The 18779-nt window shown below is 41.4% G+C and overlaps 1 protein-coding gene and 1 pseudogene across 5 annotated transcripts in view; both read left to right on the top strand.

Moving 5' to 3' along the window:
* Nucleotides 1-18779, top strand: part of TANGO6 (transport and golgi organization 6 homolog) — a 198627-nt gene that overhangs the window by 147007 nt on the left and 32841 nt on the right. For all 5 annotated transcript variants that reach the window (XM_072816423.1, XM_072816433.1, XM_072816452.1 and 2 more), the window contains 2 exons: nt 1385-1536; nt 11163-11276. In XM_072816423.1, coding sequence (XP_072672524.1) covers nt 1385-1536; nt 11163-11276 — 266 coding nt within the window. The remainder of the gene's footprint in view (nt 1-1384; nt 1537-11162; nt 11277-18779) is intronic.
* On the top strand, nt 12681-14732 carry LOC140627908 (mesoderm-specific transcript homolog protein-like; annotated as a pseudogene).

Consider the following 18779-nt stretch of genomic DNA (forward strand, 5'->3'; position numbering starts at 1 on the left):
AACATTAGCATGATAACTAGCACATAATTTTGTTTTGTTGAATAAATTAATGAATTCCATTCAACCGTAGCATTTGTTGTGTACCTGGCACATACAAAGGTTACTAAGAACTGATGGAACCGAAGATCTACCCTCAAGGAGTTTATAGTCTAAATATATATGAATATGAATGAGAGAGGCTGTAAACATGTAGGAATCAAGGCATTAGTGACACTTGTGATTTAAGCCAAAGTGACTTAAGTTCAAAGAACTGTGAGACTTCCCAGGAGGACTAATTAAGGCCAATTGAAGGTTTTGTAAAGCTGAGCCTGATAGGACAAGTTGGTAGTGTTTTTTATGATTTGTCATGTTAATGATTAAGAATAGGTGACTTTAAGCAATGCTTCAAGAACCATTTTGTTACGATCTCTTGTGTAGCTTTAGGACTACAAGAAGGCTAAAGGTGGAGTGTTATAGTTGGGTTCTGGAACTAAAACCTCAGAAACTAGATCAAGACCAAACAGCTTTAGCTCCTGGCATTCCTGCGGAGGAAGAAGTTGTTTCCGTATATAAAATGACAATTCTGAATGTCTCGGTGTGCTATTTCTCCTTTCTTCAAATAAAAACTTCTCTTGACTCCTCCTTCCTTGACCAGATACCACTCCATTTCCTTGATATGCTTTGCTGAAAAGCTCATTAAGTAATCTTTCTGTCTGCAATTCTTCCATTCTCTTAGAGCCACTTCTGTTGTGCTCTTACCCCTACCAGGCCATCGAAACCATTCTCATCAAGGTCAACAGTGACCTCATTGTCACTCAGTCTAATGGGCAATTATTAGTTTTCTTCCTACATGACATTGAATATTCTAACAGAGCATGACTTCTAATGGTTATGCAAGTACTTTGAAAAGTATAAAACAAGGCAGCCTGGGTGGCTCAGCAGTTTAGTGCTGCCTTCAGCCCAGGGCCTGATCCTGGAGTCCCAGGATCCAGTCCCATGTCGGGCTCCCTGCATGAAGCCTGCTTCTCCCTCTGCCTGTGTCTCTGCTTCTGTCTGTCTCTCATGAATAAATAAATAAATATAAAATCTTTTTAAAAAAAAAGTATAAAACACCATACAATATACCATGATAGTATCCTTATCCCTTCTTTAAGAACTTGAAATTTTATTTTTATTTTTTATTTATTTTTTTAAAGATTTTATTTATTTATTCATAGAGACAGAAAGAGAGAGGCAGAGACACAGGCAGAGGGAGAAGCAGGCTCCATGCAGAGAGCCTGACGTGGGACTCGATCCCAGGTCTCCAGGATCACACCCTGGGCTGCAGGCGGCGCTAAACCGCTGCACCACTGGGGCTACCCGAAATTTTATTTTTAAAGATTTATATCTCTTTTTTTCCCCACAGGGGACATGGTCTCAAAATACAGAGAACCTTTGATCCACACCTTCCTGAGGGGAGCAAGAGATCCAGATAGTGCTCACAGGGCCAGCAGCTTATCGAACCTTGGAGAACTATGCCAGAGGCTGGACTTCCTGCTGGGCTCTGTGATTCATGAGGTACTACATGTTGATTCTTCTTTCTAAAGTTTGTTTTTCCTTGGCACTATGATATAGCTGGGGATTGGGAGTCAGATCTGTGATTTTTTTCCAGATCAGATACATCATTGAACCTCCCTTGGCCTCACTAGTCTTGTATATATACCGGAAGTTATATTCATAAGAACTTTTTTTATTGCAAGTGATAGGAAGTCACCTTAATTTACCTTATGCATTAAAAGAGGATTTATTATAAAGATTCCAAGATAGCTAACAGAGTTGAAGACACCTTGAGCAAGAGCAGGGACCTTACCCTGGGCCTGTGGGCCATCTGTGAGTTTCATCTCTGTTCACAGGAAAATCTCAGGCAAATATTCTCAATGGCCCATTTTGATCAGAGGTGCCCTGTAATTCAGGGGGATGAAACTATTTACCTGAAAAGACTAATTAAGTGCCATGTTTTGTTCACCACTTTACACCCAGTACCTGATACATAGTAGGTAAAGCAGCCAAACTGATAGCCACTGGACACTCATGGTTTTACAGTTTCTGAGTTGATAAAATGTGCATCTTGCTGTTGTCCTCTATGAACACCTCCCTTTAGCCTCTTGAATTTTATCTTTGCACTTGTGTTTCTTTAGTCATCAATACATTAACGTATATCTTAATTACCTACTATGTGCTAGGCACTCTACTATTTAAAGATTATGCTGGACAGAAAAAGACTAGTTTTTATTTTTTTAATTTTTTGAGAGGAGGAGCAGAGAGAGAAGGAGAAGCAGACTCTCCTCTGAGCAGGGAGCCTAACGTGGGGCTCAATCCGAGTACCCCAGGATCATGACCTGAGCCAAAGGCAGCCACTTAACCGACTGAGCCACCCAAGCATGAGAGAAAAAGATTTGTCAATATGTGATCAGGAGTCTTTATTACTGATGACTTGGCTGTCCTAAATCTTTATTTGGAAGAAGACGGCTTGCAAATTATAAATATATAAATAAACCATAGTTTGTATATATATATATTCTTTTATTTGTGAGAGATCAGATTTCTCTTAGAGGACAAGAACTTACAAAACTGTAATAATTCTGGTTTCCTTTACAGTATTCAGTATGCTAAGGCTGACCATATTGAATAGCAAATATTAAAAAGTTCCTAGAGAGAAGGAATTTTCTTTGATGTCTGTCTGATGATTGTGTCTTATGAATAAGCAGAGAAATACACTCATGGATATATGCATACACTTGAATTTATGGCATTTCCTGATTCCTGAACTTTATAGGCTTTGTTTTATTGATAATAAAGGCTACTCATGTCCTTAAATTCCAACTTTGGATTTTTAAGAAATTTATCCGCCAGTCATTTCCTCTCCTTTAACTCTTCCATGAGGGGCACACCCCAATGCCAACTGTTTTTATCTTTTTTTTCCTTAAGTTTTTATTTCAATTCCAGTTAGTTAACATACAGTGTAATATTAGTTTCAGGTATAGAATTTAGTGATTCAGCACTCAGACACAATACCTGGTGTTCATCACAGCAAGTATCCTCCTTAATCCCCATCACCTATTTATGTATCTTTTTTTTAAATTTATGTATCTTTTTAAAATAACTTAGAAATAATAATTATTACCAACTTCAAACCTTAGAGTGCTCTAATATAAGTGAACTGTTAGGTACCTGACCTTTGGTGGTCTTGGATAGCACTTAGCAAATCCCTTGTCCTTTAGTATGTGAACTCATAACACTTAAGAGAAGGCATTTGCAGGTCTATTTCATTATATTGTCTAAAGATTTCAGCTTATGATAACTTTTCTGGGTCAAATATTGAAGTGGTTCCTACATTCTTTTCTGTTTACTTGGTCTCTTCACATGACTCAATCTAACCTGTGATCTGAACCAAACCAAAATATTGTTGTATTTTGTCTTTGTAGAGCAAGTGTAGGGGTGGGAGGACAGGCAGAAGGAGAAGAAGAGAGAGAATCTTAAGCAGGCTCCATGCCCACCAAGGAGCCTGACACGGGACTCCATCTCACCACCCTAAGATCATGACCTGAGCTGAAATCAAGAGTCAGATGCTTAACCAACTTAGCCAGCCAGGTGCCCCTAAATATTATTTTTAATAACAGCTTTATTGAGATGGAAGTCACATACCATACAAGTCTCCTATTTAAAGGGTACAATTTAACAGCTTTTAGTTTATTCACTGAGTTGTACAAGCATCACAACATTTTTTTTTTTTTTTTTTTGCATCACAACATTTTTAAAGCATAGCTGTAATAGAATAAAAACTCATCCCAGATCTCCAGGTGAATCACCTCAGGTTTGACAGGATTCCATACATTTTCTAAAACCAGTGACTCCAAACAATACCCGAACCTCATGATCTTCTATGAACCAAAAAACAGCCCTAGACTCTTTTTCCCTTTTTCTCTCTTAAGAAACTGTAGCATCCTGGTGGTGTATGATTTCCTATCAGGGCATTAGAGAAATTTCTTGGCTTGATAGATTAGAAAAATTGAGCTAAAGCAGGGTTTATAACATCCAAGAAGTGTCCTCTCTCTGGAGACTCACCTTACCTGTGGAAAGAGAATGAAATTTCCCAATGCACTGGGGGATGGGAATTAGTGAGGAACTATCTCCACCACCTAGTTACCTATGTTCACTTGAACACACAATTTAGACTCTGAACTCCGGTTTCTGACTTACAAAATGGGATTAAAGGGGTGTCTGGTTGGCTCAGCAGTAGAGCTTGTGACTCTTGATCTCAGGGTCCTTAGTTCAAGCCCTGCGGGGATGGGGAGGGTAGAGATTACTAAGAAAAAAGAGGGGAGATTAAAATACCTACCTTGCCGGATTGCCACCAGGATCTAAAGATAATGTAAATGTGGAAAATAAGAAAAGGTAGAGGAGGATAGGGTGGCCAGCATTGTAGTGTTAGGTGGAGTGGAGGTTACAAATGTTAAATAAAGTATTCAAGGTAAACCTCATTGCAAAGGTGACATTTGAGTAAAGATTTTTTTTTTTTTTTTGAGTAAAGATTTTTTTATTAAGATTTTTCTTTGACGCCTGGGTAGCTCAGCAGTTGAGCGTCTGCCTTTGGCTCAGGGCATGATCCCAGATTCCTGGGATTGAGTCCCACATCGGGCTCCTTGCAAGAAGCCTGCTTCTCCTCCCTCTGCCTGTGTCACTGCCTCTCTTTCTGTGTCTCTCATAAATTTAAAAAAAGTGGGGGGGATCCCTGGGTGGCTCAGCAGTTTAGCGCCTGCCTTCAGCCCAGGGCACGATCCTGGAGTCCCGGGATCAAATCTCACATCAGGCTCCCTGCATGGAGCCCGCTTCTCCCTCTACCTATGTCTCTGCCTCTCTCTCTCTCTCTGTATCTCTCATGAATAAATAAATAAAATCTTTAAAAAAAAAAAAGTTTTCTTTAAGGAGCATTTTGGTCATTTGAAGGTCAGCGATGACAGTGATGAGGATGGCAGCAAGGAAATGAGAGAACAGGGGTAACCCATGTTCCTCAGATGTTCCCAGTCATACATTTACTGAACACCTGCAGTGTGCCAAGCCCTTTGTAGGGGGCCAAGGTCACAAGACCCAAGCACTACTCTTGTCATTGTGGTTTTTGTATTAATAGAGACCACATCTCTTGGGGCCTGGTGAAATCAGAAATCAGAGGACCCCATGCATTCCAGATACCATAGCATCTCACCATCTCTCAGTTCCCTGGAGAGAAGATGGACCTCCTGGATATTGCCAAAATACCACCTTGCCTTCTAGGCATGGGTAACCTGGTGGAAGACACAGACATTAATGGCTACAAATACTGTCCTTTGCAGTAGTGCTGTAGGAGCACATTTTAGGAGCCCCTCAGTCAGGTTTGAGTGTTGACAGAGATGTGCTAGAGGAAGAGACCCTTGGACCTGAATCTTTAGAACAAATAGAATTGGGTAGTCCAAGAAGGCATTTCAGCAGAGGGGATAGCTTGTGCAAAGGCACTGTGCTGTAGGACACCCTGGCATATTTGAAGAACTGTAGGAAGATCCAAAAGGCTGGAGTGAAGGGATGGGGACAGGAGGTTAGTTGGTGGCAGAACAGATGCAAGAGAGGTGGGCAGGGGCTACATCATGAGGGGGTCTTAGCTTTACAGCTTTCTGGCTCACAGCAAGAATCTTGGATTGCTTATTTAAGCCTTCAGAAATGAAGTGTGAATAGGCAGTAGGATGTTTGCTTACCATGGGTGCTAACACAAAAAGAGAGCCCTTCCTTTTGTTTCTACATTAAAATCCATGTGAGGAGCTGCTAGTCTGTGGGCCCTACCTGGCCAGCCCCTTGTCCAGTGACCCTGCCCCACTTCTTAAGATCTAGACTCCCTGAAACATGAATCCCAGGTGTGTTTGTGATCACTAATAAACTGTGAGCCCAACGAGGGCAGAACTAATCTTTATTTACCTATGGATACGTTCTAGCACCTATCACAGTGCTTTGGCAGATAGTGGGTTCTCTGTTTGTTCACTGATATTGAATGAAGAGGAGAGTAAGGCTTATTTGGGAAGACTTGTTCCTATATGTTTTAAAAATAGTAATAATAGCAAGCACATAATAGAGTACCTTGTATATGTCAACTGATCCAGTTCACAAAGGAAACTAAGGCACAGAGAAATTAAATAAGTTGCCAAGGTCATGTAGGTAGGAAGTGGAGGGCTGGGATTTGAATGTAGGTGGGTAGTTCTAGCACCCATGCTCTTAACCATGCTCCAGGTTGTCTCCCAATAAATGTTTTCAGTTCATTTATAAGATTGTTTTTGTGCCAAAAAAAAAAAAATTGCTTTTGTGCCTTGAAAAAGAACAGTATTGCCATATAAGTAAAGCTACTGACAGGAAGGGTCATGCAGCTCCATTGCTTTTGGCAGTGAAACTTCAGAAAGCAATATATTCCCTCTGATTTGAAAAACCAGGTGTTTCCATCCAACATAATTTCTGTCTTTTCTTTTTAGATGTTCCTTCTTATGTAGCATCCCACGCTTGCCATGTCATTAGTGCCAAACCAGCTGCCTTGGGTGGACTACAAGTTTGAACATGGTTGGACACCTGACAGCCTTAGTATTTCAGCCATTGAGCCCTCTTGTAGTCATACTGCTCTTATCTATTCACATGGAAAAAGTGGGATATTGGGCATGGCTCTTAAGTAGTTCTTCATTTATTTTGTTTATACATTTGATGGATATTTATTGAGCACTTACTCTATGCCAGTTATGGGCCTATCATCTAGCTATGTGCTAGATGGTAGGGCTCCAGCTGTGAACACAGCAAAGTTCCTTTCCTTATGCAGCTGCCATTCAAGAAAGGAGAGGTGGATAACCAACAAGGAAGTAAACAAATATGTCCTATGTCAGATGGATTAAGAGCTAAGGAAATTAATCTAGTAAGAATAGGGGCACAAGGGGAGCTTGCTCTGGTAGGTGAACTTGGATGAACAGGAAAGGCTTCACTGAGGAGTGACATTTGAGATAAGACCAGAAGGAAGCAAGGGACTGATCTAGAGAGATACCTGGGGAGAGAGCATTCTAGGTGCAGGGAGCAACAAGTACAGAGGCCCTGAGGCAGGTGCATGCTTGACATGCTACTGAATAGCAAGTCCAGTGTGTCAGAGAGGTGGTGGCCATTTAAGTGGGGCCTTTTAAGGGCTTTGGCTTTTAGTTTGAGTGAGTTGGAAAGCCAAAGCAGAAGAAGGAAATTATCTAACTTTTTTTTTTCTTTTTGAGAGAGAGAGTGCATGCACAGAGTAGGGAGAGGAAGAGAGAGAGTCCCAAGCAGACTCCCCACTGAGTGCAGAACCCTACACTGGGCTCAATCCCACAACCCTGAGATTATGACCTGAGCCAAAATCAATAGATGCTTAATCGACAGAACTACCCAGGTGTCCCATGTAATTTGTTTTGATATAGAATTGAAAAAACTAGCCACCATAGTCTCTTCTAACATGATCTGATCTGAGAGATCATTGCTGTAGCTGTTGGGCCTCTGAAGAAAGCTGTCCTACCTGTTGGGTGGTCCATATTTGGGCACTGTCTCTATTGTGACGGAGTTTGCCAGTCGAGAAGAATATAAAGGATAGGATCAACCCTTCAGTCTCTGTACTGGAAATTCAGGTTCTTCCTCTCTGTTGATGTCAAGATTTAACCTGTTTGAAGAGCATATTATTTTCCCCTATTCCCCCTTATTCTTGTTAAGAGCTTTGTTGCTTGAAACGAAATCGTGATTGGCATTTTCATCTTTATCTCTTTATCTCTGCCACAGAAAGTTCTGTGGAAAGTAAATATGATTTAAAGGAACCACGGTGAGAGGCCCATCCTCAGTTCATCAAGTAAGATGTGCCCAAGGTGAGAAATCCATGGGGCAATCCACTTTAAATGTAGTGCCCAGAATTCCATAAACCTGAGCTTTAGGGTCTGATGCAAAGCCATCACCTCCGACCCCACTAAATTACCAGTCTTGCCATGATTGGTGCAGTTGCCTAAGTGCAGTTTGAGGATAAGGGGACCCCTGAGAGGAGGACTCCAGTGCGTGTCCTGGAAACCATGGGGAAGCTGAGGTAGCCACCATGGTTCTCCTTCTTGGCAGGTTAAGTGAGCAAGCTGAGCATGTATGAATTGGAGACTATACTGCTTTTGTTCTTAAGGTTTCTTAGTTTACAAAATAGAAGGACAGATGATTTCTTTTAGGATAAGTGAGCAGACCAACTGAAATGTTAATAAAGAATGCTCTAGGAGAAGGGATGAAGATGCAGTCAGGAAATTGAAGTCATGCTTTCATGATACATACCTCAGCTCTGGTACTTTCTCTCCTAGAATTTCCCAAAGTTGGTTTGTGGCAATCATGCCCTTTGTAATATCTTTATTTACATGGTTCTGATCTTGCTTGATATGTGCCGGTTATTTAAAGAGTGACATTTATCCATATTTCTGTTGGTTCCAAACGTTAAATTGCTTAAGCTGATTTTTAGTACTTCCAGAATAATCATCCTCCTCTTTGTAGGTCTCTCAGAAGTGGATATAAGTATTTTAGCCAGGGAAGAGGAAGCCTTCCACAGTGTTGTTTATTAGAATAGGTGCACTGACCCTGAAGGCAGGCAACATGAAGATCACATAGGATGGATTTCGCCCTCTGGGAGGACTTAGAATGGAAATATTACACCAATTCATAAATTAGTAAAGACCTTACATCATCTATTTGCCAAGCCTTTTAGAGGTTGAAGGCAACATTAAGTGTCTCCTTGGGGTTGAAGGTAAGAGAGACTATGGGAACAACTTGTTTGGATTGGGCAGATGGAAGAGAGCAGCCATGTATCCTCCCTCCCTGCTTCGAGGGTTTGACGAGCGGTCTGCCCCAGTGGCCTGCAGGAGACCAACATTGTAAGCTGGTTATGGGAGTTGGCCTGAACAGAGGCCTTTCTTGTCTCTAGATGATATCTGCAAGAACATAGTAAAATTCTCATACTTTAAAAACATTTTGCATAATTGGCCATCATACATTTCATAGGAGATGGGCCTTGTGACAGAGGTGTTGAGGAAGGCTCGTGAACACTCTTCTGTTTACGGGCCTCTTCCTGACTATCCCGGATGGCTGATTGCAGATGGGCTGAGTCGTGTCTGGTGCATAAGTCACTAACAGCCTGTAGTAAGCAGGAGGCAAGGCTTGTAATAACCAGCTCCTCTCCCCATCGTACCTTCAAAGTGGCACAACGATTCAAGCATTGGCCTTGCAGGGGAAACCCTTTACCAGCCAGGATTCTTCTGTCTATCCCAATTGTGGAATTGATGCCCCACAGCCAGGGCCAGACCCACTGAGAGCTGAGGCCCAAGCATGGCCTGCTCAGCATAATGTGGGAGATCAGAGGTGGCAAAGCTGGACACCAGCATGGTTCTAGGCCAGGAAGCCCTTGGTCCACCAAACTGGAAACCTAGGACCCAAACTAAACCTGGGAAGAGGCAGGCGAAAGGTTTGGGAACATCTGCACATTATGTGACCCCAGGCTGGTTTTTGTGCTTTAGTTACCAGACTGAATAAGCTAAACCTCATGTGTCAAGAGGGACTCAGGCCTAGCTCTAACTTGTCTCTCTGATTTCAGCTCTTACCTTGTAAATACTAAGCCTGCAAGTGGAGGTAGCTATTATATTGTTACCTGTTTGGAGATCGCCCAAGGAATTCCTCCTAGGATTGAATTGCTTTTACCGTTAATGCCAGAGGCATAGAAGCCACCAATGCCCTTGGGTCAGGGTGTCCTAGGTCAAAAAGGAGAAGCAGCTTGCTGGATTTTATTGAGAAACAGCCCCCAAAGAGTTGAGCGTTTCTGGGATTTCCCTTCACTTGCAAGATGCAAGATTGTCTAATAGATGTACAACTTGATTAAGTGCCAGTACATCACAGATGCAATTATATTTAAGAACAAGCTACTTCTTCTAATCTCTCTGCCATCACTGATTAATTAGACTCTTTGAACTATGCCCAACTGTTTGAAAGCTGTGAAAAATACAACCTGCATAGTTAAAATTTCTGCACAAGCCTATTTCCTCGTTTGTGCCTGTATTCTTTTTTAAACCTTTTTAAAAACCATTCTTTAAACATAATATGTATTTATACATGTTTCCAAACACACAATCTGGCTATTTTCTTATCATGGTTCGAAATCTTTCCATGATTGGCCAAGAAATACACTCACACACTAAATGAAATGTCAAAGTATGTGAGAGACCAGTTGAATAACACCTTCAGGTTGTCGATGCCGTTGGTTACACGTTCAAGATTTTTTTGTTTTTAATTTTTAAATCTTGCATGAATGCCTCAGAGAGATTTTTTGCTTTTTTGTGGTATCTCTCTACTGAGGTTTTAAAATATTTTTGCACTTACCAGGAGTAGGGCAGGGGCAGAGTGGTAACAGGGTATGGAAACGTTCTTATACATAATTATTAGCTATATATCTGGCACAATGCTGTGCAAGTAATTTCTAGTCTTTTTTGTCATAGAGCTGTCTTTCAAAGTAAATAAGCACTGAAAGACCTATTCCATACATGAAAAAGCCCAGGGAGACTCTGAAATTGGCCCCGGTGACTGACATGGTCGGGTATGTTAGATTTGCAGGACTGGGACATCTGGGCATGCTGAAGATCAGTCTATTTATGTATCTCTCTATCCCTGAGCTATAACTTTCATCAGTGGCTCGTTGATGTTCATGTGGGGCTCAAGGCCTGCTCAGCTAAATCTCCACGGTCCTCACTCCCTAGAAGCCACTTATGTTTTGGGCCATCTTTCCTTTCCTTCCTTCTATTTAGTGTCCCCAAAGTAACATTTCTACCCATTTTTCAGGAAATATTTGAATTCGACCATACCTTTTATTATATACACACATCCCTTCTGACTCCCTAATCTTCCTCCTGAATTCTAAACCCAATTTTGCCCTTTTCCAGAAAAGCCAAACTAAATCAAGATCACCAGTGCTAGATCTCTCCCTTTTTATTGAGAATGAGGAAACTATCCACCCCTCTCTAAGCCCGATTGTTCACAATGAACGTGTAGAAAGTGGAACACAGTTGAAAAGCTTTCAGTAATTGTGCAACCCTGATTTTTATTGACTTTTTCTCTTACCCTCCTAGGTAACAGCTTGCCTGATTGCTGTGGCTAAAACAGACTCTGAAGTTCAAGTGCGCAGAGCTGCCATCCATGTGATTGTGCTGCTGCTTCGGGGCCTCAGCCAGAAAGCTACTGAGGTAAGTCTGTTTCTGATCATTTGCAGCTTCTCTGCTTTTTTGGTTTTTATCTGTTTATCAGTCTTCCTTTCACCAAGGAAGCCTCAGATCTTTTCCCTGGATGGACTCATGCAAATGAATCCATCCACAGAGGTTTTATTTTGTTGCAAGAATACTGTTTGCAACTTTAGTAAGAGTCCCTATTTCCTCTGTAATAGGCAAACTACACTCTAACTGCTGTAGGAAAACCAGAGCACAGGTTTATAGGTTTGAGACTCTGAGTCCTGGCATTCTTCTCAGAGGTACCAGTTTCAGGTACCCTCAGAGGGTAGCCTGAACTTTAGTGACTTGTCTTCTTGACTCATTTCGTTGTTCATGCCGAATTACTAAAGGACCTCATCTGAAACATGTTTCCTTTCTAGCTGTAAATTCAATCCATGAGATTTTAGTTGATGCATAAATTAAACTTTTTTCCTCTTCCAAGTGAGTCTGGCTGCATTTCTCCCCAGTGTATGGCTAATACAAGAAGAAAGTATATATATCCATATGTGTGCTAAGAACGAGTGACCTCTAAATTAATTTTCCTCTTGATTTTAATGGAATCACATTCCCAGTTGAGTTTATAGAGAGAGCTTACATTAATAATTCACTCCCTGGCATCCATAATGCTCATGGAACATCAGTATTTAACTATGTGTCAGTGAAGCTATTAGAAGAATGTTTGTTTTGTCAGACCTACAGGCTTTTATTCATGATAGAATTTTGTCATATCAAGTTCCTGACACCATTTTTGTACAAGCATAGACTCATTAGTTATCACCTAGTTAGTGGTGGGGACACACAGATCACAACTCAATAATGCAGATTAATTAAATAAATTGCTGTCAGGTACACACTGCCCTTGATGAGAATCTGCTCTGCAAGAAAGTGTTTTTCATCCATCCTCAAGATCTACACAACTCTTGGGGTACCTGGGTGGCTCAGTTGGTTAAATGTCTGACTCTTGATATCAGCTCAGGTCTTGATCTCAAGGTCTTGATTTCAGGATTGTTAGTTCAACCCTGCATTGGGCTCCATTCTGGGTGTAGAGACTACTTAAAAAAAGAAAAAAAATCTACAAAACTCTTGACAAATAACCATCGTTATGACAATTGTTAACAATAGGGGAAACTAGATGAGGGGCATACAGGAATTCTCTGTGCTGTCTTTGCAACTTATCTGTAAATCTAAAACTATTTCAAAATAAAATCTTAGTTTAAAATATGAGTTATGGGCACCCCCAGTGGCGCAGCGGTTTAGCGCCGCCTGCAGCCCAGGGTCTGATCCTGGAGACCCGGGATCGAGTCCCGCGTCGGGCTCCCTGCATGGAGCCTGCTTCTCCCTCTACCTGTCTCTGCCTCTCAGTCTCTCTCTCTCTCTGAATAAATAAATAAATAAAAACTTATAAAATATGAGTTATAACACTATTAAAGTAAATCTATAAAACCCTGTAAGTGAGCTGTGGCAATCAGCACATCCTGGTGCTCCTCACTCCTCACTATTTCTTGTGGCTAGCACAGCCCTCATGGGCTATAGGCTGTGCCTGGCTGATGGCTGGTCCTGCCCTGCTCTGGGCACTGCAGCACTGGGTGCTCCACACTGCTGTGCCGGGCAGCATGGGGTAAGACGCGGCCATTGTACACCAAGATCACAGGATGAGGGAGTAATGGGTTCAGGTGGCGCTACTGGCTGTGCCCCTGCTTGCAGTCTATCTGCATATCTCCCCCTCCCCAGCTTTCTCTTCTTTTCACTCATGGAAGTTCTCAGGCAAATTTTTCACCTATAAGCGACTGCACGTCTTCTACCAAGGCTCGGTGTGTGTGGTTGGAAGTCCTGAGATGTGCTTTTACAGGGGTTTTCAACTTCCAGCTGTGAGTGGTACAAGATTTGGGAAGGTCTGAGCCTGATGTTTTATTCAGTGATAGCCCTTGATTTCTTGGGCTTTACCTTCTGTTCCGTATTTTGAGCAGGCCAGCATTGTGGAGGCACTTTTGCAGCATCTGGAGATCCAGAACCATAAGATCCACCTTTTGTCTCATGATTACAGAGATATTGCTCAGGAGGTGCTTTAAATAGGTTCCAGCAGAACTGATCTGGTCAGCTTACCATAAAAAGTCTCTATGTGTCAAATGGAGGTATTTTTCCTAAGACTTACCATCCTCTCCTTCTCCAAAAGCTTCTCAAAAATGGAGGCGAAAGCCATCCTCACACAATTGATGAATTTCTTTGTATTCTCCTGAGATCTCATCCTAGTCTTTGGGCTGTACACACAATGCTCTGAGAATGAGGTTGTGGGACACGTGGGCAGGGATACCCAACAATGACGGAACTTAGTTACCATTAGCCTCTTACACTACATCAACCAGATAAAGAAATTTAGAAGACACTGAGAGCTCTTGCTTCTATAACTATTACTATTCATTTTATCTGTGGGCCATTGGATTCCATGAATCTTTCTGCAGAGTTTTTGAAGCTATATAGGGAAACATTCTGGACAGCCCGGGTGGCTCAGTGGTTTAACGCCGCCTTCAGCCCAGGGCATGGTCCTGGAGACCCGGGACCGAGTCCCACGTCAGGCTCCCTGCGTGGAGCCTGCTTCTCCTTCTGCCTGTGTCTTTGCCTCTCTCTCTGTGTCTCTCATGAATAAATAAATAAAATCTTTAAAAAAACAAAGAAAGGAAAACATTCCGATTCTGGATGACCACATTAGCCACTATCCATAGCTAGAGGATCCCATGAGCTTTTTGAATACATATATGGGCTTCATCAGTTCCTTCTGAGCTGGAAAGAGTAGTTTCCCTCTGTTACCTCCCCTACTCCCTTAGCTGTTGTGTATTCCACTTAGGAAGAAATGCCCCAAAGAGGTCCTGGCCACCAAACATTATTCCCTCACAAAAGTCCACCTGACTCACATCGGTAGTCAGCATGTAGTTAAAAGCCCGCAGAAGCTCTGGCTAAGGATGACCTAACAGTCCACCTCCCATTCTTCTGAGTGAGTGTATGGACTTGCCTCTGATTTTGTGCTATTTGGAAACTCTGATGAGCACTACATCTCACAGATATAGACAGAAGATATTCTTAAAAGTCTTTTTAATACTTCTATGGACTCTTCTGAATTATTTAGAAATATTGATTTCTGACCCATCCTTGATAGGAATGCTATGGTGAAGAATGAGGAGAGGGTGTCTCCTTACCTGTCCTTGAATGGCTTTAAGGGTACATGTTGTTTAAAGTTCTCTAAGTAGCACAGTTTGAAGTGAGAGTGAGTCTCCCTTGTCATAACTTTGGATTTTGTTTCATCAGCTGCTTTTAATTATAGACATTTTGTTAAAATAGGTTTGGGTTTGAATAATGCAGTATTTCTAAGTATACTTTAAGACTATGATTTATCTACACATATTATATATATATATATATTTATAAGGATACTAAACCAGCAGATACTCTGCCAGAGTAGTGAACCTTTTAAACATGTTTAATTTCTGAATAAATTGAATTAAATCCGAACTATTTACAGATTTTCCTAAAATCACAAGGATATTAAAGACCAGTAGCATTGGTGCCAGGGATTTACTGTTAATTATTAGCTAATTCTTTTTATTTTATTTTTTTAAATTTTTGTTCATTTATGATAGTCACAGAGAGAGAGAGAGAGAGGCAGAGACACAGGCAGAGGGAGAAGCAGGCTCCATGCACCGGGAGCCCGACGTGGGATTAGTTAATTCTAACAGCAAATAACAATCTGACTCTTCATACCTCAGTGATTAGAGTCATGTCCCTCCTTTTTTTAATTTAATTTAATTTTTATTTTTATTTTTTTAAAGAAGCATGTCCCTCCTGAGCTGGAGGGGAGGGGATCGTTGTATAGTCCAAGTTACCATGCTAAATATACATTGATTCCTTTTATGACAAGTGTTTAACTTCTCATTGGTTGTCCCAGAGAGGCTTCCTCTTGTAGCATGGTAATTCCTGTACTTTACAGATAGGAAAGTTCCAGAAACTTTAAGAACAAATACTGAAAGGCCTATAAGCAAATGGTGCTGAATATTTTTTTTCTTCCTTTTTTTTTTTTCTTTTCTTTTCTTTTAAAATGAGAGGGTTTTTTTTAATGCTGGGAGTTCAATGAGGAGCTTGAACTCACAACCTTGAGATCAAGACCTGAGCTGAGATCAAGAGTTGAACACTTAACCAACTGGGCTACACAGGCACCCTACTGAATTTTTTTTAAGCCAGTTTCAATTGTCAGTCAAAACAGGATAATTAAGTGATTATTTTAATTTTTTTATTAGCAACTTCAGGTATAACAGTTGAAACTGGAATAAGTGTTTATTTTCTATAAATAAAAATGGATTTTGGGACACCTGGGTGGCCCAGCAGTTGAGTGTCTGCCTTCGGCTCAGGGCATGATCCCTGGGCTCTGGGGTCGAGTCCCACATCAGGCTCCCTGCATGGAGGCTGCTTCTCTCGCTGCCTATGTCTCTGCCTCTGTGTGTCTCTCATGAATAAATAGGTAGAATCTTTTTTTTTTTTTTTTTTTTTTTATGATAGTCATACAGAGAGAGAGGGGGGGGGGGGCAGAGACATAGGCAGAGGGAGAAGCAGGCTCCATGCACCGGGAGCCTGACGTGGGATTCGATCCCGGGTCTCCAGGATCACGCCCTGGGCCAAAGGCAGGCGCCAAACCACTGCGCCACCCAGGGATCCCAGGTAGAATCTTTAACAAAGAAATTAATTTTGAAAAAAAGTGGCAGAAACCCTTTCTAAGTGCACACACTTACAGAGGAGTGAGAGTGTGAGAGAGTGTGTTTTTGTGTGTGTGAGAAGCACAGCAAAATACCTGGTTAGTAAAGTGAGAGAAGAAATAGAAACTCTACCCAGATTTCTCACATCTGTGTGTAGCCAATGAAAGCAACACTCTTGGTCTCACCAGTGCTAAAATAATTTGTGGCCATGGAAGATTATTGTCACTTTCAAAAAGCCATGTGAATGGAAAACCTCTCCTGTTCTCCAAACCAGCTCTATCCTGCACTCACGGAAATTTATAAATTGTGCTTACTCAGTGAATAAAGAAAAGGAAATGGGATGGGATGAATGTATGATTCCTCTTCCTGGTGCATCCTTAAGGCCAGGTGCGTTAAATCTTGTAATCGTAGGTGTGATTATAATCAGGGGCATTTTAATGAGAAACGGAGATCACCACAAAGCTTTCAATCTAGTATTTATCTTTTCTGCTGTTTTGCCCCCAGGAACAGCTGAAATGAAAATGCCACTTTGTTGATGAAGTTGTGTGTGTGTGTGTGTGTGTGTGTTTCCCTTCTAATCACTATTTCTGAAGTTACAGAGTGCCAAAAGATAATGCCAGGTTTCAGTGAATTTTCTCTTGCTGGTAGATGTGCCTGCCAAGGACCTCTGTGGTTCTGGCAGCTTGGAAAGGAGGCAGAGAGTCCAGTAAGAGATGGGGCTTCAGAAGATCAGAAGATAGATTTAGATCAGAGAGGGAAGACATCACCACCCCCACTCATTTGCAAGTAGCCAGAGTCTTGTGCAGTCAACACAATACCTGTACTGGAGGGAGATAATGCATTCACTTTCTTACTGAAAAACTTGTTTTCTCTGCTCAGCCTTGTTTTGACCGGTTAACTGTTGATTTATTCCCATTATAGCCTGAAGCCCAGGAGAAGCTGAAGGAACTCCCTTTTAACCTATTCTACCTTACTTTTACTGAAAATTAAATTTACTAGGTGTACCCAGTGGAGGAGGTAGGTTTAGACCTGTGCCTTCTAGTGTTGGCCTCAGAGTTAAGAACAGCCTTCCTTTTTTTCCCCAAAGATTTTATTTATTTATTTATTCATGAAAGACACACACACAAAAAAAAAAAAAAAAAGAAAGAAAGAAAGAAAAAAGAAAAAAAGAAAGAAAGACACACACACATACAGAGAGGCAGAGACACAGGCAGAGGGAGAAGCAGGCTCCATGCCGGGAACCCGACATGGGACTCAATCCCGGGTCTCCAGGATCAGGCCCTGGGCCGAAGGTAGCACTAAACCTCTGAGCCACCTGGGCTGCCCAAGAACAGCCTTCCCTAACGTGGAGGGGGTAAATGGAACAACAGAATGAAAAAACTGTGCCTAACTCTCCAGGTCTTCCCAGGTCTTTGCAAAGTGACTTGTTTATTTTAAATATTATAAATGTTTAGAACATCGATTTTCATAAAATGCTTCCAAAGACAATAATTGGGGCAGTCAGGGCTGAGTAATAGCCTACCAGACAAGCCCTCCTTCAGATAACAGGTATAAATTCTGGGCATAATATAGTAAGCAGCTGCCTTGAGACACTGGAAAGTGCTCAACTGCAGGCAGATTCTTATGGGGAGTCCGTGGTCAGAAGAGAGGCACCGTACAGGGTGAGTTTCCATTTTTTTGGCTTTTAACTTAAGGACAAGTCTATTTGGGAATGAATGCAATGCAAAAGGGGCACTGGTGGAAATATCACAAGTCTTTCTAACCTGGGGAACCAGAACACTGACTCTGGGGAAACCACAGCTTCAGGACAGAGAAGGGAAATCCTGGAGTAGATAGATCCAGAGAAAGGCATCCCAACTTCTGGCTGCCTACATGTAGAACTGACCCCTGAACCAAGCAAGATAAGTACCTGCTTTAAAATAAGAAGAAGCAGAAGAACAAAATCTCGGGTCTTAATAATTTAACATTCATAATATCCAGGATATAGTCCAAAGTAACTCAATATATGAAAAACCAGGAAAATGGAAATATTCTCAATAGAAAAGAAAATCAGCTGAGACCAACCCCAAGACAATCCTGATGTTGGGATTTTAAAGCAGCTATTATAATAGAAGTAGAAGAGAGGGATGCTTGGGTGGCTCAGTGGTTGAGCACCTGCCTTTAGCGCAGGGTGTGATCCTGGAGTCCCACATGGGGCTCCCTGCATGGAGCCTGCTTCTCCCTCTGCCTATGTCTCTGCCTCTCTCTCTCTGTGTCTCTCATGAATAAATAAATAAAGTCTTTTAAAAAAATGAAGAAGTAGGGATCCCTGGGTGGCGCAGCGGTTTAGCGCCTGCCTTTGGCCCAGGGCGCGATCCTGGAGACCCGGGATCGAATCCCATGTCGGGCTCCCGGTGCATGGAGCCTGCTTCTCCCTCTGCCTGTGTCTCTGCCTCTCTCTCTCTCTCTCTCTCTCCTCTGTGACTATCATGAATAAATAAATAAAATCTTTAAAAAAAAATAAAATAAAATAAAAATAAAATAAAATAAAAAAATGAAGAAGTATACCTACAATTAATAAAAACTTAAAAATTTCAGTAAATATTATATGATTGATGAATCACTGAACTCTATCTCTGAAACTAATAATACACGATATGTTGAGTTTAAATTTTATTTTTAATTCTAAAATTTAAAAACTAAAAAAAAAAAACCTCAGCAAAGAAAAAGAAATAATTTTAAAAATAAAGCCAAGTGGATGTTT

The sequence above is a fragment of the Canis lupus genome, chromosome 3, assembly GCF_048164855.1.
Source record: "Canis lupus baileyi chromosome 3, mCanLup2.hap1, whole genome shotgun sequence".
In the NCBI taxonomy this organism is placed as follows: Eukaryota; Metazoa; Chordata; class Mammalia; order Carnivora; family Canidae; genus Canis; species Canis lupus.